This window comes from Mesoplodon densirostris, chromosome 19, assembly GCF_025265405.1.
Source record: "Mesoplodon densirostris isolate mMesDen1 chromosome 19, mMesDen1 primary haplotype, whole genome shotgun sequence".
Taxonomy (NCBI): Eukaryota; Metazoa; Chordata; class Mammalia; order Artiodactyla; family Ziphiidae; genus Mesoplodon; species Mesoplodon densirostris.
This window is the reverse complement of record NC_082679.1, coordinates 38163962-38190358: the sequence shown is the minus strand read 5'-3', so window position 1 is coordinate 38190358 and position 26397 is coordinate 38163962. Positions and strand designations below refer to the sequence as shown.

At 51.1% G+C, this 26397-nt stretch overlaps 1 protein-coding gene across 2 annotated transcripts in view; it reads right to left on the bottom strand.

The window, feature by feature from the left end:
- Positions 1-26397, bottom strand: part of NLRC5 (NLR family CARD domain containing 5) — a 92695-nt gene that overhangs the window by 13046 nt on the left and 53252 nt on the right. For both annotated transcript variants that reach the window (XM_060083225.1, XM_060083226.1), the window contains 19 exons: positions 25729-25818; positions 23233-23301; positions 22389-22457; positions 21581-21664; positions 20973-21056; positions 19349-19438; positions 17405-17449; positions 16375-16464; positions 15395-15478; positions 13015-13098; positions 10054-10143; positions 9803-9865; positions 7601-7687; positions 5940-6023; positions 5054-5143; positions 4587-4652; positions 2823-2906; positions 2652-2735; positions 232-318 (listed from right to left, as the gene is read on the bottom strand). In XM_060083225.1, the coding sequence (XP_059939208.1) occupies positions 232-318; positions 2652-2735; positions 2823-2906; positions 4587-4652; positions 5054-5143; positions 5940-6023; positions 7601-7687; positions 9803-9865; positions 10054-10143; positions 13015-13098; positions 15395-15478; positions 16375-16464; positions 17405-17449; positions 19349-19438; positions 20973-21056; positions 21581-21664; positions 22389-22457; positions 23233-23301; positions 25729-25818 (1524 nt within the window). The remainder of the gene's footprint in view (positions 1-231; positions 319-2651; positions 2736-2822; positions 2907-4586; positions 4653-5053; positions 5144-5939; positions 6024-7600; positions 7688-9802; positions 9866-10053; positions 10144-13014; positions 13099-15394; positions 15479-16374; positions 16465-17404; positions 17450-19348; positions 19439-20972; positions 21057-21580; positions 21665-22388; positions 22458-23232; positions 23302-25728; positions 25819-26397) is intronic.

Sequence of the window (26397 nt, the reverse complement as noted above, 5' to 3'; positions counted from 1 at the left end):
TGGGGCTGCCTTCCTCTCTCTGGTCCTGCAGCTTGCCTACTGCACAAGCCCCAACAAGTATGTGTAGCCCCTCACATATGCCCCAGGAGCTCCTGCCATCTTGGGGACCCAGAGAACTCACTAGGGATGCAGCCATTACCCCACAGGACCAGAGACCAATGTCTAGATGACGGATGGTCCCAATGGTCATGAAAAGATGAAGAACTTGAGGGGCCTCCTCCCTGGACTTACCTTATTTCCGTGATGTTGCCTGAGGCTTGGGCACAGACTTCTAGCAGCGTGAGCACCCCGGCTTTGCCCACCCATGGCTCCTCCACCCTGTCACAGAGGTGGACACAGACGAAGGTCGCCTAGGGTTAGTGGGGGCGGGGAGGAAAGTGCCAAGGGGGCTGCCCAGAGGCTTTTTGGGTTTTGCTGATTTTTAAAACAATAAAATTTAAAATTAGGCAGAAGCATAAAAGAGAAAATTAACATCATCCTTGTTCTAACAGTTATGCAACCATCCAAAGGGAAAATGTTAGTTTTTTAAACAATATTTTTAGGTTTAAGAAAAGCTCTACATAACGTCACGTTGCAAAGATAAGGAAATAAAACTGTATATGAAACATGATCCCAATTTTGTATTTAAAAAAGGAAAAATATATATGGAAAGGGAAAAACACATATGGTGAGGAACAGGGAGAGAGCTGTGAGAAAAATATATTAAATGTTAATGGTGATTGTTTCAATTGTAGAATTCTCTTGAAGTGTTTTTTATTTCTTTAGTTTTCAATATTTTCTGAACTTTCTACAATGTGTACGCATTAAGTTGAAGATTTTTTTGGGATGTGAACCATTATTTTAAAGTCTTTATTGAATTTGTTACAATATTGCTTCTGTTTCTGTTTTGGTTTTTTGGCCACAAGGCATGTGGGATCTTAGCTCCCCGACCAGGGATCGAACCCACACCCCATGCATTGGAAGGTGAAGTCTTAACCACTGGACTGCCAGGGAAGTCCTTGTATGCATTAATTTAGAAGCAGGAAAAAAGAGAGCTGTTTAAAACATTGCTGCTTCTAAAGTTATGTTGAATTTTTTTTTAAAGTACTATTTTCTTCTACGTTCTTCTGGCTTTTCCACAAACTTCTACGAGGAGTACACATTATTTTTAGAGTAAGACAAGTTTTATTTTAAAATGCTATTTGGGGTGATCTAGCAATTCTACACCAAAGAATTGAAAGCAGAGATATAGAGATATTTGTACACCTATGTTCATAGCAGCATTATTCACAATAGCCCAAAGGTGGAAGCAACCCAAATGTCCACTGATGGATGAATGGCTAAAGAAAATGTGGTGTGTACACACAGTGGAATATCATTCAGCCTTAAGTAGGAAGGGAAATTTTATAATATGGTACAACAAGGATGAACCCTGAGAATATTATGCTGAGTGAAATAAGCCCATCACAAAAAGACAAATACTGTATGATTCCACTTGTATGATGCACCTAGAGGAGTGAGATCCACAGAAACAGGAGAAAGGTGAGTAGAAAGTCAGGGGCCGGGGGGAGGGGAAAATGGGGGGGGCGGTTAATGGGTACTGAGTTTCAGTTTTGCATGAAGTTTCGGTTACATGGCAACGTGAACGTACTTAACACTACTGAACTGTGCACTTAAAAATGGTTAAGATGGTAAATCTTATGTGTATTCTACCACAATTTTTAAAAATGTCATGTTGGGGAACAACCAGACTCTATGTGCCTCATCATGGGCTGAGTTGAGAAGTGCACAGCATTGGCCATGAAGTAGGTATTTTTAGACACAAATCCCATGGAGCCTTTCCAGTTCCAGGAAAGTCAGGGGTTAGAGGAACAAACTCAATGTTTGTTCATCACAAGGAAGCACCAGACAGAGCCAGAAAGTGGGATGGTCTACAGCACAGGGGACCGGTTTTGTCAACGGTTCACCCATTAAGAGTCCGAAGAGCCGTCACCACTCCATGCAAATGAGGACCTTGACCGGATCCTGGATCCAAAGAGCCAGCTGTCCCATCTGGGGACAGTGGGAAATTTTAGCTTGGACTGGGTAATACCTGACACTAAGGAATTGCTACTGATTTTTGTAGGTGTCCTAATTCAACTGTGATTATGTAGAAAATGTCCTTATTTTTTAAAGACTTGTGGTGAAATATTTTGGAGTGATATTTTATGAGATCTATAACTTACTTTAAGACGCTTCAGCTAAAAAGTAAAACTTCGAGGTAAATATGGAAAACCACAAACTGTCAAAACTAGGTGATGAGAATATGAGTTTTCAAAATTGTTTTTCTACTTTTTGGAATCTTCTGTTTTTCTGAAAGTTTTAAAATGATCGCAGTGAACATACAAGCATGATATTTGTTACATGTTATTTCTGACCTCAGCTCAGTGTCCTTTTCAGTTCCCTCTTTTTCTGAAGTCCCCAAATACAGGCCCCACCTTGGTGAGGGCGGCTTCTCTGCGCCTGAGCGGGTTTCTGGGACTAATGGGCAGGGTGGTCCTACATGCGGGTGGCAGGGCTCTGGATGCAGGAAATGGCTAAGACCATGACCTCGGGGGGACCCACACTTCAGAGCCCACCTCTGCCCCCCATTCCCACCACGGCCCCCTCCCAGGGTCACGGGCAGGCTATACCTGAGAGTGAGCAGCCCTGCCGGCCACTTTAGCAGACCCAGGAGGATGGTTAGCTGCTCCAGGCCCAGGAAGCACTGGGTCAGCCTGCAGACAGAGGTCAGTTACAAGAGAGGTTCTGGCAGGGACTCTCCACCCCTCAGCTGCCCCCACGGGCTGGGCCTGGTCACTCACGTGAGCTCCGTCAGCCACAGGGCCTGGCTCAGGCCAGTGGCCAGTCTGGGCATGTGCTCTGGCCCGAAGCTGCACTCGCTCAGCCTGAGGGCAGAGGGCAAGAGACAGAGCTTGGCGAGGCCTGTTGGGACTGCCGTCCTGCTGCCAGGACCCACGGGGGAGCCTCCACTGAGTGCAAAGGCCTGGACCAAAGGCCTGAGAAAAGTCCAAAGACGCAACCCCTGCTCTGGGAGCTTCTCTTCTCTTTGGAGAGACCACCTCCCAAGAAAGTGCGAGGAGTCAGTTATTTACTGAGCCCTGACTATAAGGCAGGCCTTGTGCCAGCCTCTGGGTGCACCATGTGAGCACGCAGGAGTGCCTGCCTTACGTGTAGTATCTCACTGAACCCCAAGAGCATCACCTACAGACGGAGAAAGTGGCCAACCCAAGGACACACAGCTGGTAAGAAGTAGGGACAGATTTGGGTTTCAATCCAAGTCAGCCTGACTCCACCCCCCAAACCCATGACCGCTTCTCTAGTCTCTAGTACCACCCTAGTCCAGGCTCCCTCGGGGGCAGGAGGGACTGGGATTCTTGCTGTGGCCCTGCCCTCCCACTGCCCGGCCCCGTGTGGCCGGCAGACAGGCCTCGGGACACTGTCTCACGGACAGATGGGCTGAGAAGAGGGCCCAGCACAGCACCACGGGGCCGCTCCCTCTCATAGGACAGGTGCCACCAGAGGAGTCCAGGAGGGGCTGACATTTGAGCTGGGTCATAAAGGATTAGGAGAATTTGATCTCAGAAAAGGTAGGGAAGAGAACGTCAGGCTGAGTATGGAGAAGCAGGGAAGCTTCATCAGGCAGTGCGTGTTTGGTGAACAAAGATCCCTTGTGGCTGAATTTGTGCGCACATGTGCTGTGTGTGTGTGGGGGTGGTATGTGGTGTGTATATACTTGGTGTAAGGGTGGTGTGTGTGTGGAGCGGGAGTGAGGAAGAACATGGTGGGAGGTGACAGCCAGATCAGACTCTGAGGGGGAAGACCAGGCCGAGGAATTTGAACTTTATCCTGAGGGCAATTGGGAGCCACCGAAGGGCTTAGAGCAATGGAGTACCACAGTCAGATGTGTGTATTGGGAAGATCCTTCCAGGTGCTGTGGGATGATTGGAGGAGGCCTAGCCAGAGGCAGTGGACCGATTCAGAGGCCACGACCAAAGGTGAAGTAAGACATGTAGAGGAACTAACCCAAGGCTGAGAGAGAGACACAGAGCTCAAGGCTACCGGGGGAAATAACAATAACAGTAATAATAAATAACTTACACAACACTCAAATAAGCCAGGGCCTTTCCAAGCACTTTATATATATTAACTCATCTAATCCTCACAATAACCCTAAAGGGTAGGTCTCACTATTATTCCCATTTTACAGATGAAGAATTGAAACACAGAGAGGTTAAGTCACTTGTCCAAGGTCACACAGCTGGTAAGGGGTAGAACTAAGATTTATCCCAAGTGGCTCCAGAGTCTGATCTCTTAACTCAGAAGCCTCCAGACTTATAGTTAGGACGTGGCTAAGGGACACAAATACCACTCAAAGGCCCAGCCCAGGGGCTGGAGGTAAGGGGAGAGTGGGGGCAGATGTGGGGAAGAGGCAAACCCAGGCAGTAGCTTGAAGCAGGATGTGTGAAGGAGGGGAGGACCCAGAGAGGAAGGAGGCATGGAGGCCACCACAGGGTCAACCTCCTCTCCCCCATCCCCCCTTCCCATCACCCCAGACCAGAAATTACCTCAGTGTCTTCCTAGCCTCCTCCTGTCGGGAGAAGTGAATCCAGAAGCTCTGCTTGGAGCCCAGGCTGCAGAGAGAGGGGTATATGGAAGCCGAGGGCCCAGCTTCACCGGCATCCTTGGGACCCAGGCGCCAGGGGGTGCGGGAGGGAAGGGGGCTGGGTCTTCAAGGGCAAGGGCGGGTGGAAGCCACGGGAGAGACCCTTGCCGACCCGAGGAGAGACCGGTGCCAACCCGAGGAGACTCCCACCTCCTTCTTCAAGGACCCCAAACCTGGCATTCCCTAACCCGTGGCCTCCCTAGGCCCTGTGGCACACGGGCCTCAGAGGATGGAAACTATGATCCCACGTTCAGTGAACCCTGAGACTCAGAGAGGGGCGGAGGTTGCCCAAGTCACACAGATGGAGGGCCACTGAGTGTGCGAGTCTTGCTTCCCCACCATCAGCAAGTGGCACCAACGTCGCCTTACTTCACTGAGGCCTCCCGGATACGTGGGCAGGAGGGGAGAGTCTCCACCAGGCACAGGACACTTTCCTGAGAGATACCGTTGTGACTTAGACTAGAAGAGAAAAGAGGTTCAGGATGGGGGGGTGGGGGGAAGCACCTCAGTGGAGCCCTGCCCAGCCCCCCTCGTCTCTTCCCTTCCAGCTGTGATCTCCCAGAGGAGCGTCCTCAATGTCCGAGTGCCCGTTCTCCAGGTGGAGACACTGAGGTCCAGAGAGAGGCCAGAGGGGTTCTATCCCCACACGGGGCAGGTCAGGCACCAGACTATGAGTCTTTGAGAGCTGCCCCTGTGGTCTAAGACCGGGTGATGATGAGGCCAGGCTGGCAACTCCAGCCCCACAGGGGTCAGGGATGCCCAGAGCACAAAGCCCAGCTGCCTAGCAACAGGTTGTATCCTGGCTCTGGCCGCCAGTCTCCCAGGTCACTGGGGAGACTGAGTGAGTGAGGATGACTTCCTAGGGACCCTCCCTGCTGTGGCGACATCCCCAAATCCGTGTCCCATAGATTTGGTCAGAGGAGCTTCAGGAATGGGATGGACCAAGAGCCAGGACAACTGAGATCCAGCAGCTGGTCAGGGATGAACTGTTGCTCCCTACCCGGAGTCAACTTGGGTCACCAAGCTTTAGTCACAGCCTCTCCTGGGTGTCTGGTGGGAGCTCTGCCCATAGTGGGCAATGAGGGAAGGAAGAAAGGACCCAAGGTAGGCAGGGGTCAAGGTAAGAATCAGCCCTTTCCCCTCCCCAGCCCTTGTCCTCTACAGTTCTCTAGGGATGCCTCAAAAGAAGCCCACTAATGTTCTTGGCCCTGGGGAGTCTTCCTCCTTGCTGTCCTTGAGGCTGCTCGTCACTTACTCAAGTGAACCGGAGATGGGCACCTGAGGGAGACATTCCAGGAGGCACCTGAGCCCGGCATCACCCAGCAGGTTTGCTGAGAGGCTGCAAGAGGTACAAGGAGGTTGTTGGTGCTCAGACGTGCCTTCTCTTCAGTTACCATCACTGCTACTCTACCCACCCAGCACTGCCATTATCCCCTCCCCCACTCTGCACTACTTCTGTTCCAACAGCACCGTCATCACCAGCAGCACCATCCCATCACTGCTACTCGGCATCACCACCTCCATCACCACTAGAATTATCACCACCATCCCCCTCGCCAGCACCACAGTTAACCAGCCTCGTCTTCCCCTTCAGTATCTGGTGACCACTCCCAGGACCCATGTGCCTCCAGCAGGCTTTCAGGGGTTAGAGAAAAACCAATTAGCTTTTACTATGCACTTGGCCTGCATCCGTTGGGAGCCATAATTTTTGAACAAGAGTAAATTCAGGAAAAAGAAAGATATTTGGAGGATGTATTTATCCATCAGATTTCTTCTTTTAATTTGAGAATGCAATACCTGAACTTGCACTGGAAGACTTTCTTATTTCCCTTCATTGTAGCATTCTACGGTTTTAGCTACGGTTTCAGAAACAATATAATCAGCGTGCCCGGGAATATCTGATTTTTGTCCTGCATGTTTGAACTCATTTTGCCCCTGATTATGACACTTTTAAGCCTTGTTTATTTTGTCTTTTCCTGAGAAGTTTAAAAAATGAAAAACTAGTTTGTCTCAGGAAGCCACTTAATAAAGTAATCTTTAAAATAAGCAAAAGTTCCCTTTATAATGAAAAAACAGAAAAACTTAAAGACATCTTGCTTATTCATCTTTCTTTAAAATACATGATTTTCATCAGCCACATTTCTCTCCTTGGCCACATCACAACAGGAACTTAAATTGTGGTTTTTCGGGTAGACAGCTCTCTTTACCTCCTGCCTGTTTGTCCTAAGCTGGACTCCTAACAGTTTTGAGCAAAGACTGCATTGTACTAGTTGTGTGACTTAGGGCAGGTTTTTAAACTCTCTGTTCCTCAGTTTTCTCATCTATAAAATGGGGATAATAGTACTTAGGGTTGTTGGAAGGATAAAAAGAATATGTAAAGCACTTAGGGCAGTGGAGAAACTACTCAATAGGTATTAGCTTTTTTTCACCTACCCATGCGGGCTGTACTATTTGGGCACCCAAGCCAGGCCACACAGATACCACTTCTCATCAATACGAGAGCCCACAAATCCCCACCCTCCAGGGCCCTCCGCAGGCTGAGGCACTGGGTGCTCTTAACCACCTGCCAGGCAAACCAACGGATCCTTTCTTTCAGGCCCCACCAGCTAGCAGAGCTCCAGTGCCCTGGTCCACATGAGGCCAAGGGGCTCCTGTGGCCCTTTGTGAAGGGATCCCCAAATTAGATCAAGGGCATACCCTGAATTAGCTCCACCATGGTGGCAGTGGGGAATGGTAGGGATAAAATGGGGACAGAGAAACCATGTGGACGTGACTGAGTCCCAGGCATCCCATGCATGCCCTGTTAGCTGGTCCTGAGAGGTGCTGAGTGCACACACACACGCATGCACACACACCCCTTCGGTGCCACCCAGGCACATGCTCCTGGGCTCCTCTCCCCCCTCCTGCCCAACTTACTCCAGGTGGCTGAGGTCTTCACACTTGCTCAGCAACCAGCAGAGAGGCTCCACGTGCTCCTGGCTGAGGCCGCAGCCTGTGAATCTGCTGCAGGAAGGGGTGCAAACCGGGGATGGGGCCACTCAGACCCTCTGCCCTGGCTAGTCCTGGGTGTGGCCTCTGAGTTTCAGTGGGGCCTCACCCAAGCTTGGATTCTCTGGAAACATCCAGCATCCACCACTCCCACCTCCCTCCACAGCAGATCCCACCAACATTCTCCCTCTGGGGAGGTGGTTCTCAAAGTGTGGTCCCCGACCAGCCCCACCAGCATCCCTTGGGAACTTCGTGAGAGGCATATTCTGGGAACGAAACCCAAACGCGCTGAATTAAAAGCTCTAGGAACAAGGCTCTCCAGACTGATTCTGATTCAAGGTGAACTACAGCTCTTGGGGGTCACTTTAATGGACAGACATGAGGGTGGAGTGGAGGAGACTAAGGGTGATGTCTGCTCCTACAGAGGGTTATTGATGCTGGAATCAAAAGTAATAGTAAGTGTCTTTGAGAGGCCTACACCGAGACCACACAGTAAGGTAAATGAACAGCTTATGGCCAGCCAGCAACTTAAAAAAAAAATCTTAAAATGAGGAAGTACCTAAAACCAGTATCTAAAATTTTTATCATTGTTACTCTCCTTCATGATTTTTTCCATAGTCCTAAATTCCCTATTACCCTACTGTTGACTTCATAGTTTTAAATCAGCTCATTCTTCTTATTTGATGCATTTATTGGAAAAGGAAGCCCTGTATCACTCACTCCAGTGGAAAACTGGCATTGCCTGCCCCAAACAGACCATAAGCATAAGGATACAGGAAATAGGAGAAATATATCATCATTAAATTCAAGCCAGACACTGGCACCTGCTGAGAGCTCTCTCTTTGTTTAAAAGGGAGCTTAGCAAATGTTAAGAGGTGTGGTAGACACGCTAACACCTAACTGAGGCTTCCTCTTGGCCTTAATCAGAGAATTGAAAAGGGAGGAATTCAATGAAGCTGAAGTACTCTACTATCGGCCCAACCATCCCATCCTGGTCTTTGTCCTACATTTTGGAAATCACAGACTTGGAAACTATGAAGGTATTCTAGAAGTCACGATAGTGTTGGGTTAAGACAGGAATTGTAAAGTCTACAGCCCAAGACCGCCTGCTTTATAAGACCTGCACACTAAGAATAGTTTTTCCATTTTCAAACAGTTGAGAAAAAAATCAAAAGGAGAGTAACATTTCATGACACATAAACATTACATGGAATTCAAGTCTCAGTGTCCATAACTCCAGTTTTACTGGCACACAGACACACGCCTTCATTTACATATTGTCTGTGTTGCTTTCAAGCTAAACCGGCAGGGTTGAATAGCTGTGATAGAGACCCTATGGCCTGGAAACCCCCAAATATTTACAATCTAACCCTTTACAGAAGAAGTTTGCCTGCCCCTGGGCCAGGAGTGCTATAAGACTCCCTGGATTCAAGTCCCAGCTGTACCCCTTCTTGCTGCATGACCACAGCTGTGAGGCTTATAGGCTGTAATCTGCACGAGGCTCTTAGAATGGTGCCCTACAGATGCTCGGCAAACATCAGCTCTTTATTTATTGTTATTTCGCAGCTGAGGAGGCTGAGACGCAGAGAGAGGGTCTGGTCCAAGGTCACTCGGTGAGCCAGTGGCATCAAATAGCTACCAGAAATGTCACCTCTGTACTTAGAGGCTATTCCCTGGCCCCATTATCCTGTGCAATGCTGGCTCCCCTCTCACCGAGGCAACCACAGAGCACTGGTCCAAGAGTCGGCGGTGTGGCGCAGGGGGACACTCAGAACCATGAGTGTGCCTCTCGTGCTTTACACATTGCCTCAATTCCTCTTTGCCAACGGCCTGCAATATAGTGTCTCCCTTCTCCAGCTGCGGAAGCTGAGGATCGGAGAGGTTAAGGAACTTGCCCAAGGTGCCAGGACCTTGTGGGGTTGGGATTTAAAGCTTGGGGGGCAGGTTGTGAAGTCCTTTTCCTCAGACCAGGCCCCTGAGCTCTAATCCTGTCTGCTGTCTGTGGACTCCTTGTTTGCCCGTGACGGAGCCCAGCCCTCTCAGTGTGTCCTCTGCTCTGGACATCCAGGAGGCAAGTCTGCTCATCCTCAATCCCCACTGGCTGCTCGGGCACGGTTCCGGGGGACTTACCCACAGCATCCGCCTTCCTGCTCCTCACTAGACCTGAAGTGCAGGGTCGCGTGATGCAGGGACCTGGAGCAGACAGCACCTGGGTCAGCCACCCTTGACCACAGCCTCAGCATGCCCCCAGGGGGCAGGCCCCCCTCCTCCAGCAGCTGAGTCTCTGACGTGGGTCCCACTATCTCCATCCTAGCCCCTCACATCCAACAGACTCCAGGCACCACCCTCCTAGGTTCCGGTTGTCCCAGGGCAATGCTCACCTGAGATCCACCTTCTGAACCCGCGGGCACAGGCTGAAGATGTCAGCCAGCAGGAGGGGGCTCCTTGGGGACAGTTCCATCTGGGTCAGCCTGAGAAGGAAAGGGGCGGGGCCCTATGTGAGCAAGTTGGAACCAAGCAAGATCAGTGGGCAAGAAACCTGGACAGGCTGGAGGTGAATGAAAAGGATGGGGGGGGCTGGTGGGTCAGCCAGGCATTAAGGAAGGAGACAGGGACTCAAGAGGGAGAAATAGGAGCTTGAGGTCAAGTGGACTGAGGTGTGAGTCCTAGTTCTGCTTACTGGCTGTGTGTCCTTGGATAAGTGACTTAACCTCTCTGAACCTCAGTTTCCTTATCTGAAAAACAGAACTACTTACACACCTTCCTCTAGGGTGTCATGAGGACTGAATCATATCACGCTTGTGCACTGCCTAGCACGATACCCACGCTTATTGTTATTATTATATCGTTTTTATCCCAAGCACTCATAGGTGAGTCCTTGCTGACAAGGAGCAGGAAGCTTTAGGTCCTTAGAGTTTCTCAAGCTCAGCATTACAGAGATAATTCTTTGGATGCGGGGGCTGTCCTGTAGGAAGTTTAACAGCATCCCAGACCTCTACTCACTAGATGCCAGCAGGAGCATGACCTCCCGCCCCCTCTGCCATCATGACAACAAAAATGTCTCCATTGCCGAATGTCTCCTGAAGGGCAAAATCACCCTCCAGCTGTGAACCACTGCCTTAGAGAAAGTGAGATGCTTCCACCTTGCCCTTGGAGGCATCCTTGGTGTCTCCATTTCCCTCGCTCCATAAACCCTCCATCAGCTTGTCCTGTTAGTTACACCCCCAAGATCCACCCTGAATCTACCTACTTCCCTCTCTCCCCACCAATTCCCAGACCCCATCATCTCTTACCCTGGCTGTACAACCCCCTCCCTGCTCTTGCTTCCACGCTTGTCCCGGGTCCCTTCTCTACCCAGCAGCCAGACTAAGCTATTGAAAACACAAATCGTTCCTCTGCCTTGGGCAAAATCCCACACTCCTCCCCATAGCTACCAGGCCCTGTGTGACCCGGCCCGGGTTCATTGCTCTACCTTCTCTCCTACAACTCTGCCGGCCACTGTGCTCTGGCCACACTGGCCTTCTGCTTGTTCCTTGAGCCCATTGAGTTCAATCCTGCTTCAGGGCCTCATGCATGCTGTTCCATCTCCTTGGAATGCTGTTCCCTGCTTTTCAAAAGGCTGGCTCCCTCTCTTCCTTCAGGTAGCACCCCAGCGTCCCTCCTCAGAGGCGTTCCCTGACCACCCCTGCCATTGTAAAATCACCACCACAATCACTCCTTACCACATTCTCTAGAAAAATACTTTATCACTCTCTGAATTCATCTTATTTGCTTTCACTTTGCTTGTTGACCAGCTCCCTCTACTACAAGGTAAGCTCCAAGAAGATAAGGACCTTGTCTTTATTTTTTCTCTCTCAGCTGTGTCTCCAGCACCCCAAGCAGTGCCTGGTCCACAGCAGTGCACAAACAGTATGGACTGAATAATACTGGGTTGGCCAAAAAGTTTGTTTGGGTTTTTCAGTAAGATACTATAGAAAAACCCAAACGAATTTTTTGGCCAACCCAATACAAAGCTTAAGCACTGGTGAGGATCAGGCTGGCTACCTCATTCCAAAGACAGATGAGGAGTTGGGGGCTGATGCTGTGTGACTTGGGCATAGAGAAGTCCCTCTCTGGTCTGAGGTTTCCTATCTATTCACGTTAGCCTGCAACTTCTGTGTCCAAAGGAACCCTTCCTGATCCGTCCTTTCCTGTCAGGGTGGGACCATAGTGGATTCTGTAGTTTGACATGGGCTCTGCCACACTTGCCCACCTCTGGGAAGTCACACATCTCCTCCCTCCCCTCCCAAAAGGACTCAGGGATAAGTGAGATCCTGGATGTGATGTCAACTGTCTCAGGTGTCCCGGAGATCCTTAGCAGGAGTACTTATATTGATGTTTTTAATGGTATGATTTAATTTTCTGTTGTATTTTTCCATATCAGCTGTAGCTGCTCTTGCCCCCTGTTGGAAAAATATTTAAAGTAAATCCTTTTTAAATTCTAACCAGTCTGAGCTGAAATTAGAAAATAGAGTTTTAAATATTTGGGGGATGCTGCTTAAATTCCCCTTTTACAGAATTAGATGGTGACCTTTAAAAACTGGTGTGTGGGGACTTCCCTGGTGGTGTAGTGGCTAAGAATCTGCCTGCCAATGCAGGGGACACGGGTTCGAGCCCTGGTCTGGGAAGATCCCACATGCTGTGGAGCCACTAATCCCGTGCGCCACAACTACTGAGCCTGTGCTCTAGAGCCTGCAAGCCACAACTACGGAAGCCCACGTGCCTAGAGCCCATGCTCCGCAACAAGAGAAGCCACCGCAATGAGAAGCCCGTGCACCCCAATGAAGAGCAGTCCCCGCTTGCCGCAACTAGAGAAAGCCCGTGCTCAGCAACCAAGACCCAATGCAGCCAAAAATAAACTTAAGAAAATAAAATACATAAATTAAAAAACAACAACAACTGGTGTGTGATATATACATGACCTACAACTATAAAGTCTCTTTATAGTAGTAGGTGACCTTTCTGTGGGTGGAGAGGAGAATGATGGCCCATTTGTCACAGGCCTTCCATTCTTCAAGGTGCTTTTAGAGCAACTCTCTTGTTTGAATCCCAACCCTGGGGGAAGGGTTGAAGAATATTAGTCCCATTTGTCAGATGAGGAAACTGAGGCTTAGAGGGATCAAATAACTCCCCCCCTGAGGTTGATAAGGTATTAGGGAAGAGCTGGAAGCAGACTTGAGCTCCCAGTTGTGCCAGGTAAAAGGATGAAACAGCCCAAGAGAAGTGGGGAGGGGGCAGGAGGGGATGGCGTCGCAATGCAAGAGCCTCGGCCCTGCACAGTGAAATGGGGAAACCAGTCTTACTGCAGCAGGCTTAGCTCAGGGAGCCGGGGTAGGTGATGCAGCAGGGTCTCCAGGCTCTGGTCACTCAGGACCTTGCAGGACAATCTGTGAAACAAAGCATCTGAATGAGGTGGGGAAACCTTGGGAAAAGCTAGATGGGTCCTAAGCCAGGACTGCCCAAAACACCCCCTCTGAACACTGGGGTCCTTGAGTTATCATTGAGGCAGGAGGAAAAGGAAGGTCATATATGCTTGGAAAATGCTGGGTTAAGCCCCATTAGTTTTCTTTGCTGCAGGACTTCTCAGAGCCTTTAATCTGCCCTCGTGCACTGTGAATTTCTAAAGGGCTATAGTAGACATTTTTCCCCCAAAAGGCATGGACTAGTAGGATTATCATTTTGAGGGCCATGAAGACTGGTACCCTGGAGAACACACCTGTTAAGAAGAGAATGCCGCCTTAACCCAAAGTAGTGAACGTAATGGTGGCAATTCAGGAACGTTAACAGGTCAGCAAAGGAGAGATGCAGGGTAGCTCGGGTCCCTGACTGCCCATCAAAACCAGACCAACCAGCTGATCACTTGTCTAGATAATTCATCAGAAGCCAGTCCACTTAGGAGAAACTCCTGATACCCATCCTTTGGTCTCTGCTCTAGCTGGAAGACTGGGTCAACCAGAGTCTCTAAGCACCTTGGGGTTTACATACAGCCCTCCCTGGGAGTCTAGAGCCACTTCCTGAGCCCCAGAGGCGTTTGGACTGTAGTTTCCTTCTGCCTTTCTCCCCTTTTGCTGCCCCTTCTCTCTGTCCCTGTTTCTTTGTCCCCTGCAGGCTGCCCTTTCCCCTCACTGGGGCTGCCAGGAGCCTGGCCCATCTCCATCACATTACTGTCTGGCTGAAGGGGGACCCAGCTTCACCTTGGGGGGAACAGTAAAAGGGGCCACCTATGCTTCTGGAACTGGAAGCGAGGAGCCTCTGCCAGGGCCCAGGCTGTAGGCTCAGCTCTACCCGCTCTGTCCGGGATTGGGCCTGGGGCGCTGAGCACAGGCAGAGCAGAGGCATTCACTGCGGGGTGGTCTGACCACAAACACCAGTGGCTTTTCTGCTGGACCCCAAATACACACAGTGCTACAGGCTCTGCTTGGGGTCAATGTGGGGTTTACACTGTTTGTTTTTGGTTTTTTTTAAGCAACAGAACCTTTACCTTTATTTTGGCATTTGGAATGCCAAAATGTACACATCATGTACCATGGTGATGGGTGATATTAAAAACCAGGGGCAAGCGTGGGGGGAACTCTCTGCACTAGTTTTGCAACATTTCTGTAAAGCAAGCCTTAAACTATTCTAAAATAAATGGTTTATTTGAAAATTCATTGGTTCCACACATCCTGATATTCTAGGAAAGCCACAATGTTCTATTACGAGACAAAGTTCACTGCAAATCTTGTTAAGATCCTGTATCTGTTTACATCAAAACCGCCTTCCTCTGTATCCATAAGTGTTTGAACATGGAGAGAAGTATGGAAGGACACGCCCCAGGTGTCAACATGGATAATTAGCTTGTTGCAAGGACCAGAAGGCATTTGAGACGGGAGTCAGAAAGCAAGAAAAAAAAAAAAAAAACTGTAGCAAAATGGAAAAACACATATGGGGCGATGTAAAATGAAACTGCAGAATGCAGCTGGCCTGTGATTTCGAACAGGAAAAAACTTGTATATGCAAATGGAGAAGGTCACTAGGACAAATGACAACACTGAGTTGACGAGGGACGGGATTATTTAGATGAGGGAGGTTTGTCTTAGGTTTCTTTATTTTAAGGTAATTATTGTAATAAAATTACAACGATGATGAGGGAAGGAAAGTCTGACCGACCACTTTGCAGATGACAAAGCTGAGGCCTGAGGGGTTAAAGCCATTTGCCCAAAGTTACCCAGCTTGTTGGTGGATGAGCCAGGACTCCTGATTCTAACCCCAGTCTCTGGTCACAGACCCAGGCGTTCTGGGGTGAGCTGGTAACCCAGGCTGGGGGATGCCCTGAGGAGGAGCCTTCAGAATGAGAGGTTCCAGCCACAGAGGCAGGCCCAGCTGGGTGCCAGGGTGGGGCTCCAGAGGTGATGGGGTGCAGACTGGGGCTCCCAGGTGCCCTGAGTTGAGCCGATGGGGAGATGAAGCCCTGGTCTCGGGACGGCCTCTCTCAGTGGGAGGGACGAGGTGCCTGAAGCTGGGGCCATTGGGAGGCAAGGAGCCTTTCACCAATGGGTTAGGGAACTCCCATGGCGTAGGGCTACGGGGTCTGGCAGGAAGGGACCAGGGGGGACTCATCTGGTCTCTAACCAGGACACCCCACCCCAGGTCACTGGGCAGGTGCCCACGCTGTGCCCCTGGGGCTGTGTCCTCCGTACTTACTTGACTTCCAGAGGCCCTGGGCACTTCTCCAGAGTCTCACAGAGGCGGGAGAGGCTCAAGGGCTCCAGCTGACATTCCCTGAGGCTGAAAAGGGGCAGCGGGCAGGGCGAGGGGGTCAGGGAGGGCTCAGGGTCCCTGTCCAGCCCCAAGGGCTCCCCGCTTCTCCCAAGAACTCCCCTCCCCAACCTGCAGGCCGCCAGCCCCTGCAGTGCCAACAGGGCACACTCTCCACCCCTTACAGCCCCCAGTCCCCCCACTCCGACAGAAACAGTCAAGGCCCCCTGAGCGCCCAGCTGCCCTCGTCCAGTCCCAAGTCCTCCCCACTGCCCCCGCCTACATCCAAGCCATCGTTGTCACTCGCCTGGGCCACTTGAACACCCCCTGGGTTCCCCCTCTTGCCTCCCTGCCATCCTCCACCCTGCTAGCATCTTAGCTTTAACAAATACAAATCTGGCAGCCTCTCCTGTGCTGAAAACCCTCTGTGGTTCCTCCATTATCCTTAGGCTAAAAGCAAAACGTCTTTCCCATGTCTTCACTCGCCTCCCCTCTCCCTGTATAATAAGCTCTAGCCACACAGAAATGCTTCCCCAGAGCCAAGCCTTCACTCCCCTGGGCCTCTGCACGAGCCGTCCCGTCTGCCTGGGATCCTGCCCACCTTGTCCCCAGAGAACCCTGTTCAGGCCCCAGCTAACATGTCTCTCTTCTTAGGTGAGGAAATCAAGCCCCAGAGAGAGGAGGAGCCCAGCCAGGGTCTCACAGCCCCTCACTCATGGCAGAGCTGTGAAGTCTTCAGAGAAAACAGTGCAGAATCTTCTCTACAGGGGACGCCGGAGCCAGCAGCACCCCCGTCACCAGCCCTCACACTTCTTCCCCCTTCTCTCAAACTCTCTTTCCCCTGTCTCCCAACCCCCAGGCTCTCCACTCCCTCACCCCTTACCCCACTGTGGTTACCCCTAAACAAGAAGTGGGTAAGATGGTACCAGAAGCTCCTGGAGATGCGGCGCTGACCGAACCCCAAGAACTGGGCTCCAGCTTGGAACTCTGGCAAAGATCCAGCAGCCAACAGATCTCTAGGAGTGGGGAAATCATTTTGAAAGGAAAGTTCAAGGCATCCACATTGGAAGCCTAGACTCATTAGCCAGGGCTGGAAGGGACCCTCGGGACAGTCAAGCCCCTCCCTGTACGGATGGGGCAACTGAGGCCCAGGGAAGGGAAGCCAGAGTGAGGATGCCAGCAGCTTATACCTGTCCAGGTGGGCAGCACCTGAGCAGGTGGAGGGGAGCTAGAACAGAGCCCTCCTCTTTCTGACCACTGGTATCATCCACCTATCTGTGCCTCAATTCTTTTGGCTTCAAGAACCCAGAGAGTTCCCAGAAATGGAGACCCTAGCTCGGCAAGCAATACCACCCCGGTTTCAGGCAGCCCACCTGCTACGGCAGTGTTTTTCTCTAACACATTAGCTGGAAATGCACTCTGCCCAGCTGGCCCCACTTTAGGAGCCCTGTGTTTTTTGCCCAGGTGAGACCAGGATGCCGGGCTCCACTAGGGGGCAGCCGAGAACACCTGCGAAGAACTAACTTCACCGCAAAGATGTGGAAACTTTTTCAGAGCACCAACGGTTCTTGGCTTCTCTAATGTGATACTCAGTGTGAAAGGGCAGGGATTCATATGAAGTCAGGACGCTGCAAAGTGCTGCAAAGGTCCTCAGTGGCAGAAACACAGCGGCTCCCCTCTACCCTCCCACACATCCGCTCTCCTAACACCTGCTCTGCTGCAGCATCACCCGTCAGCCCCTCCCTCCCATGTGCACGCCTTCTTAGAAAAGATTGAAAACAGCTGATTACTGCAAATTCATATGGGGGAGGGGTTACAGAAGTGATTAATTCCAGCCTGCCAGACCTGGGCTAACAGTCAGCATGGGTCTGGGGGTTGGGGGCACCTATAAGAAATGGGGACCAGAGAGAGAGAGAGAGGGGAGCCCCCCCCAACCTCAGAGCTTTCCCTCCTTACCTGTCTCTTCCATCACCTCTCAGGATGACGCGTTGGCTCTCAGAGCTGCAGGCAGAGAGGAGGCGGCAGCCTGAGAAAGGGCCAAGGGGCCCCCTTCCCAGGCAGCAGTAAGAGACCAGACAGGCTGGGTCAAGGAAGACGTGGACGGTGGCCTGTTTTCTCAGCAAATGGGACAATAAATATACATACAAAGCAACCACCGATATGAGTTCCTGTGATTCTCACAATAAAATTGTGAGGTAAGGAAGTGTTTGGGTTTTTTTTTAACATCTTTATTGGAGTATAATTGCTTTACAATGGTGTGTTAGTTCCTGCTGTATAACAAAGTGAATCAGCTATATGCATACATATATCCCCATATCCCCTCCCTCTTGCGTCTCCCTCCCACCCTCCTCTCCCACCCCTCTAGGTGGACACAAAGCACCGAGCTGATCTCCCTGTGCTATGTGGCTGCTTCCCACTAGCCATCTATTTTACATTTGGTAGTGTATATATGTCCATGCCACTCTCTCACTTCGTCCCAGCTTACCCTTCCCTGTCCCCGTGTCCTCAAGTCCATTCTCTACATCTGCGTCTTTATTCCTGTCCTGCCCCTAGGTTCATCAGATCCTTTTTTTTTTTAGATGCCATATATATATGTTAGCATACGGTATTTGTTTTTCTCTTTCTGACTTAACTTCACTCTGTATAACAGTCTCTAGGTCCATCCACCTCATTACAAATAACTCAATTTCATTTCTTTTTATGGCGGAGTAATTTTCCATTGTATATATGTGCCACATCTTCTTTATCCATTCATCTGTTGATGGACACTTAGGTTGCTTCCATGTCCTGGCTATTGTAAATAGAGCTGCAATGAACCTCGTGGTACATGACTCTTTTTGAATTATGGTTTTCTCAGGGTATATGCCCAGTAGTGGGATTGCTGGGTCGTATGGTAGTTCTATTTTTAGTTTTTTAAGGAACCTCTATATTGTTCTCCATAGTGGCTGTATCAATTTACATTCCCACCAACAGTGCAAGAGGGTTCCCTCTTCTCCACACTCTCTCCAGCACTTATTGTTTGTAGATTTTTTGGTGATGGCCATTCTGACCAGTGTGAGGTGATACCTCATTGTGGTTTTGATTTGCATTCTCTAATGATTAGTGATGTTGAGCATCCTTTCATGTGTTTGTTGGCAATCTGTATATCTTCTTTGAAGAAATGTCTATTTAGGTCTTCTGCCCATTTTTGGATTGGGTTGTTTATTTTGATATTGAGCTGCATGAGCTGCTTGTAAATTTTGGAGATTAATCCTTTGTCAGTTGCTTCATTTGCAAATATTTTCTCCCATTCTGAGGGTTGTCTTTTCGTTTTGTTTATGGTTTTAAGGAAGTATTCTTACCCCTGCTTCGCAGCTCAGGAAACTGAGGTATCAAGAGATGCAGTGACTTGCTCAAAGTGGCATAGTAGGTAAGTGGTAAGCCTGTATTTGAACCTGGTCTGTCTGCTACCGTAACACCCATTCTTGGAAGGGGGGAGGGGAGGAATAGGTGGACTTCACCTGAAACCAGGGCTGCCCCCTAGTGGATGATGTGCTTTGCCTTGGCCAGGGCCGCTTGGCTAGGTGCCTTCCCTTCTACACTCTCATCAGCTCCAGAGACCCCACAATTCAGGCAGGTCCCTGAGAACTCAAGCTCCCACCAGGGAGCTCCCAGTTTCCTTAAAAGTCTCCCAGGACAACCCAGAGAGTAAGTACAGGAGAGTCGATGGATTGTGCCCCGTGGTGAATTTGGAGAAATTTGAGTGTCCCTGGAGCTATATTTCACTCATTCGTCTATTCATTCATTTCACAGACACTCATTGCATGTTCACTGGACCTGGTATCATACCAGGGCCCTGAGGATGTTATATCGTGAATGGGACAGATGAGGGGCAGAGTGGGGTCCCAGGGACACTCTCACCTGAAGTCCAAGTGCAAAAGCCACGGCAAAGTAGAGAAGCACTGGGTCAAACTGAACACAGCATCGAGGGACAAACTGTTCTCACTGAGGCTGGAGAAACAGAGGGATGAGGCTGACAGAGGTCACTCAGGACTCAGAAACACCCTCTTTGTGGTCAGAGCACAGGGCAGGGGCAGGCTGTCCCTCCCTGTTCCAGACAATGGAACACACTGAACCCCGGATGGTCAGAGCACCTCTGCCAACTCCCCATTGCACAGATGGGGAAACTGAGGTCCAGAGAGCAGCAAGGTCTTGCCCAAGATTATGAGACATGTTGGTGACAGAGCTGAGATTGGAACTCAGTGGTTCCCTCCGTCTATGATGAATCTTTGAGCCAGACTTGTGCCTCAGTTTCCCCACCTGATCAAGGAGGGGCAGTGCCCAGTGCAAAGTGAAAATGTGGGGCCTCTTGTTCAAGGAGCAGGAACAGAGCTTTCCCTTTCTTTCGTGGTCAGTCTGTCCTGGTGGTTTATATTTGCCACTTAACGCTGCACTCCTCAGGCACTGGGAGACTGGCAGGCGAGTGCAGACCTCACAGGCCGGGATCACACCAGGCATTCTCAGTACTGAGAAGGTCATGGGGGATTTGCCCGAAAGCTCCAATTTGCATAAAATTTACCTGCAATGGCGGTGAGGCCTTTCCCCCCCGCCCCCTGCAGGCCCTGACCGGGAACAGAGGCAGCCTCCTCTGGTCCCAGCTTCCCAACGAAAGGCGGCCTGAGCAGGCAGTGCCCACAGGCCACAGCACTGGTTACAGTGAAAACCACAGCCACTGCCTCTAGAGTTTATGTGTTAACTGACTGGGAACCAGGGGTTCAGAGAAGGTGATGTAATTTGTCCAGTGACACTGGGAACCTGGGGTCTGTGACCAGGTTCCTGCGGCCAGGAAGCCTCTCCCTTGGGCCCAGAGGAGCCCGGGAGGAGAAAAAGGGGGCATGTGAGCCAGGAGCACAGGGACCTTTAAGGGCCTAGAAACTCTGGCTGGCTGCAGGCAGAGTCTGGGGGTTCACGGCCTCCTTCCAGGGCCTCCCTCCCGTAGTGCACATCTCCCCCCTCTCTGCCAGGTGCTCAGAGCTCTCAAGTCTCCCCGGGCACCGTTCTCCTGGGTGTCTTCTCTAGTCCAAACCCTCCCTGCCTACCTGGCCAGGGCCCCTGTCAAACAGCCCCTCCCCGCGCCCCCCCACCCCCGCCCCGGGCCAGAATGGCTGCCAGCTGTTATATTAATCAGGTAATACTTCCCAGCCCTGCCTGCCTGGGCCTCCCAGAGAGCCTGTACAGAGACAGGGAGACAGGTTTGAGAAACGAAGGCTTAACTCAGCAGCTGGATTGCTGAGTCACAGAGACCAGTGTCTATTTTAGTGAGAAATGCAGTAGTTACTATCCTGTCCTGGGCACTGGCCACGTGTCAGGGACTGGCCCCGGTGGTTGACATGCATTGTCTGATGTAACCTTTATGATAACCCCAGGAGGGAGTGAGATGGGACACAGAATATCCCCCCACCCCGTCATCTCCATCCCCCCTTCCCACACACATGCTCTCATCCTGAGATCAAATCTCAGAGGCTTTGCCCAGAGGGCTACTCACTTCAAGGACTGCAGAGCGCCCAGCCCTGGAAGCAGCTGAGCCAGCAGGGCGACACCTTTGTCCCCAAGAGCATTGCCTGATAAGCTGGGAGGGGCAAGCAGGGAGGACAGGTCAGTGGAGGGGCGGGGGGGGGGGGGTGGAAACAGCAGGAGCTCGCCTCTCCGCCCCAGTCACTCAGCTTCTCCTGAAACTGGGATACGGTCCTAGGCTGCCAGGCTGGATCTCAGCACATGGCACTGGATCAGCTGGGGTCTCCCAGCATGTGGATGTAGGATCTTAGTTCCCCGATCAGGGATCCAACCCGCGCCCCCGGCATTGGAAGCGCGGAGTCTTAACCACTGGACCTCCAGGGAAGTCCCTCCCCTCGGGTTCTCATCCTCAGGTTTGTGACCCCTGAGGGGTTAGGCTTGGGCTTCAGAGAGTGTCAAATATTGGGGAACCTGTATTTTAGGGGGAAGAGTCACAACTTTCACCAGGTTCTCTAAGGGGTTCCTGATTGCAGCGGGGAAAGAATAGATGACCCTAAATCTTAAAACACAGAAAAAACGCAACACATGAACACCTACCCACTAATGGGCCCCACCACCCGCCTTCCAGCAACCACTCACTCGAGGTGACGGAGGCAGCGACTTCCTCCCAGTGCTTTGCAGAGGTGCTCTAGGTGCTGGGCTTGCAAGGCACAGTGTGTCAGCCTAGGGAGGGGAGGACCACAGCCCTGCAGCGCCTGCCCAGCTCAAGAGAGGCGAGCAGGGCCCCCCACCCGCAGATACACAGGCAGAGAGGCTTGTGGAAAGGGGGCGGGGATGCATCGGGCACCCGGACAGGCAAAGAGGGACCGACACACAGCACACGTGAGATGTCACATGGGCAGAGAAGAGCCAGAGAGAGTCAGAGACACAGAGAGAGGCAGACCAAGATGGAGAGACACTGAGATAAGAGAGGGAGGGAAGGAGACAGACGCAGAAAGAGACTGAGAGAAATTGAGTGCCAGAGAAGGACAGACAGACAGGGAGGGGCATTCAGATGGACACAGAATCAGAGAGGAGGCTGGAAGAGTTGTGATGGGAGCCCTGTGAAGGCCAAGCTGAGTCCCCAGGCCTAGGCCCCAGGATCAGGAACGAAGGGGCTGCACGCTCCCCATTTTCTCCGTCCAGAGTTCCCACAACCCCTCAGCTACTGGAGGTCAGGGGAGCTAACGGGGGTGGGAACCGTGGGCAGGGAAGGTGACTGGGGGTCTGCCGTGTGAGCCCCTTCTGGGGTGGGCTGGGCAGGGGAGATGGGAGGCAGGAAAACCAGGACATGACAGTAGGTTGTGTCCTCCGGGGAGCACGTGGCACTGGGGACCCAGGACAGGCTCTGTGCCCAGGAACGGGGGAGGCAGGAACCATGCTTGGGGCCTGCAGGCCATCACGGTACCTGATCCTTGGGGCGCACAGGAGCGGATCAGAGGGCATCTGGAATGTAAGGCTGTCAGGAAGCGCAGCACTGGAGGGAAACACACACCAAGGCCATGCTGAGCAGACACCTCATCCACTGCCTCAGACTCCAGCCTTAGCCTCACTTCCCACCATTCAATTCCTATATGAGACCTGGGGACAGTCAGACCTTGGTTCCAATTGGGCTTCTCGGCTTCCTGGCTGTGTGACCTGGGACAAATCACTTAGCCTGGTACTGGGAGAACACAGGTGAATTGTCTTAGTTTGCTGCTTGGTGCATAGTAAGTGCTCAGTTAACCTTGGCTCTTAGGATCATTAATCTCATCACCAGCAGTGCCTTCAAAGATGTCAGCCTCAGCTGCAAGCAAGCCTTCTAAAGCTCAGACCCTACAGAAGAGATTGTAGGTGCACACTGAGGAGCAAAGAGCTGAGTCTCTGCTCAGGTGCCAGCCTGGGGCAATCCAGGAAGGAACCATGGTGGAGGCAAACACCCTCTAAAGGGAGCCAGAAGTTCTGACCAGAATCAGAGCTACACGCCAGGCGATCCTCTGGGTTTAGGTTGAAGGGCCTCCGTCTCCCACGTGTAGCTCTCTGGCTACCCCACCCCTGCCCCAGTCTGCCGTCTGCATCTGGCATCCCAGGGCTCTCTTCAGGTACCACTTGGGAAATGGGGAGGCAGTTTGTCCTCTGAGCCTCCCCTTAGGGCTTCATCCCCAGCCAAGCCTGCTGGCTTCTTGTGCCTTCGTGAATTTGTCAAGGTCCCCCGGCTGTTGAGTTACACTGTCCAGCTGTGGCGGTCAAGGAGGGGACGGTCCTGGCCCTACCTTTTCTGGGTCACCTCCTGCTCCTCCGGCTCCGGGGCAAACTTGAGGACCACGGTTTTGTGCAGCAGGCTGCAGACAGGAGGGGAGGGAGGAAGCAGCTGCTGGGGGGCCCAGCTGCTGCTGCGTCTTATTTTTAGCCTGGCCTCCAGGAACCTCTAAGGTACCATCCCCCTACCTCTAGCTGCGGCACTTCCTCTGACTTTGCCCTGATGTCTTCTCTCGCCTGAGGGTACTCACCCCTGTGCGGTGAGGCCACACTGCCAGGTCGGGACAGGCACTGAGAGTCCAGAGCATCCCTAACCTCGCCCTTCCAAGTGAACGTTATATATATATTTCCCATGACAAAAGTTATTCTTCTTCCCTCTGGAGAACTTAGAAAATATAGTAAAATAAGAAAATAAAGAAAAATCACCCACAAACTCTTCCACATATCAATTATCACTGATGATAACATGTGGAGTGGATCCTTCAAGTCTTGTCTTCTTAACGCAGTTAATATTCTTTCTTTTTCTTTCTTAAAAGATGGGATTAAATTTACAGATTCCCTTTTAAAAATTCCCTTTTAAATATTTCAAAGGACAGATGAAGCAAGGGTTACATGATGTTGATAATTATTGGTGGGAGTTGGGAGTTCATTATACCATTCTCTCTAGCTTTCAGTTTGATTGAAAAGCTTTATTATAAAAATGAGAGGGCTTCCCTGGTGGCGCAGTGGTTGAGAGTCCGCCTGCCGATGCAGAGGACATGGGTTCGTGCCCCGGTCTGGGAAGATCCCACATGCCGCGGAGCGGCTGGGCCCGTGAGCCATGGCCACTGAGCCTGCGCGTCCGGAGCCTGTGCTCCGCAAAGGGAGAGGCCACAACAGTGAGAGGCCCGCGTACCGCAATGAAAAATAAATAAATAAAATAAAATGAGGAATTTAAAAAAATGTTTAAGTTTTTGTTTTTGTTTTTTTTTAGCCACACCGCATGGCTTGTGGGATCTGACTGAACCTGGGCCACGGCAGTGAAAGCACCGAGTCCTAACCACTGGGCTACCAGGGAATTCCCCGATGAATTAAGATTTTTATGTTTACTTAATATGCCAGAGTCATCCCTCCACACTAAAGCTGCAGCTATATAATGGTTCCATCAGTTCTTCTCTCTGGAGGCAACTTAGTTTACTTAACTAGTATCACTAATATCTTACTGTTAAAGATTTAAGTTATTTTCATTTGTTTCCTATTATAATCAATACTGAGGTGAACATCCCTGCAGGTCAAAGTGTTTGCACAGTCACGGTGATTTCTTCATTATAAATTCCTAGAAGTGAATGGAGTGTCATTTGGAATGCCCTAGGGGCCTTTACTGAATCATTATATACAGTGAACCAAGGCCCCTAGTACCACCTCGTGGGTGAATCTGGTCTCCCTTCCTCCTTTAAGGGGTGTTTAAAGCAGGAGACCCCTATGGGTGGGGACTGTGTTGACATTAATTAGCATCTGTCCTCAGCTGCCCAGACTGAATGCGGAGACTTACAGAAATAAGGTTGGGCCCTGTCTGAGGTCGGGTTCTCTTAGAAGCAGAGTCACTTGGTCACTGTGTACATGATGTACTGAGGGTCTGATCTCAGGAAAAACCAGTAAGGGACCGAGGGAAGCAGAACAGGGCAGGTCCTCAGCCTGATCCCACAGGGAGCATGAATGCAACACAGAAGAGCCAGATCTGACTACCTGTTGGATCTGTTTCTTTTACTTTAACCTTTGCTTCCCGTCGCTTTTGTTCACTAAAAGGATACTGTCTGTACGTAATGGCCTGCCTTGGAGAACCCTGCCCCTCTGCCTGAATGTTAAACCAAAGTGCCTTTGTTCAGGGAAGCATCCTGACCCCGTCCACCTGTGGCTGGCTGCAAGAAAGAAGAAATTAACACGTCCCCTGCCCAAGGCTGGCCATTCCAGGGGATATTTGCAAAACTTATGGCCCTTTTACTTCCTCATCTCCTCCCCCTCTCTGTTCTATAAAAGAAATTGGCATCCAAGCCCCGATAAGATGGTTTCTCGGAGACACTAGTCTGCCATCTTCTCAGTCTGCCTAAACACCTCGTCTCAGATTCATTGGCCTGTGTGTGGCGAGCAGAGTGAGCTTGGACTTGGTAACGTCAATAGCACTAAAAGTTTGTCCCACCGGAGGTAACGGGGCCAGAGGGTTATACCTCTGCCTCTGTCATTGGCCACTCCTGGCTGGGAGGATAAGGGGGTGTGTAACCTCCCAGGCATCACTGGCTCTTATCGGCCCAGGACATTCCTCTGGAGGAGGTATAAGCTGTGCGCAGCCAACACCCACAGCACCTGGGAACGGGCGCCCAGCTGTAAAGGGGTCTGGGCGGGGCACTGGCAGCATCTTCTACAGGTCTTGGGGCCAGAAAGAATTCCAAGGACTTAGAGAGAATGACAGGAGAGCCCAAGAGCTCCACGCTAGAGGCGAGAGTGGGTGATGGGGGTCCACTGGGAGTCCCTACCTGACGTGTAACTCTGCCAGAGTCCGGCACGTGCTCACTGCACTCAGCACACGGCACACCCCGGCCAGAGAAAGTCCATTGCTGCTGAGGCTGCGGAGAGGAGGAGGGAGACGGCCATTAGCAGGTGGCTGGAGTCCCCAGCGCCACACAGCTCCAGCCGCCTTCTCCTGGCTCAGCAGCTGGCTGGCTGTCACTCGTGGAATGTCCTGAGTCTTTTTTTTTTTTTTTTTTTTTTTTTTTGCGGTATGTGGGCCTCTCACTGTTGTGGCCTCTGCCATTGCGGAGCATGTGGGATCCTCCCGGACCGGGGCACGAACCCGCGTCCCCTGCATCAGCAGGCAGACTCTCAACCACTGCGCCACCAGGGAAGCCCTGTCCTGAGTCTTTAACCAAAAAAAAGAAGGACCTCTTGCCCCACACAGAGAATAAAGTTCTCCAGCTGGAGCAGTAAGAGCTGACTCACTGTTTTTGCTTCTCTGATCCTCAGTTTTCTGGTCTGAAAAATAACCACCATTTTAATCCCATTTTACCAATGGGGAACCTGAGGCCAAGAGATATGAAGTTACCTTCCCAGGGTCACAGAGCTACTGAGTGACAGAGCCAGGGTCTAAATGTAAAGCCAAGACTCCAAACCACTGATACCCTAACCTCAACACTCCCCCACTCCCA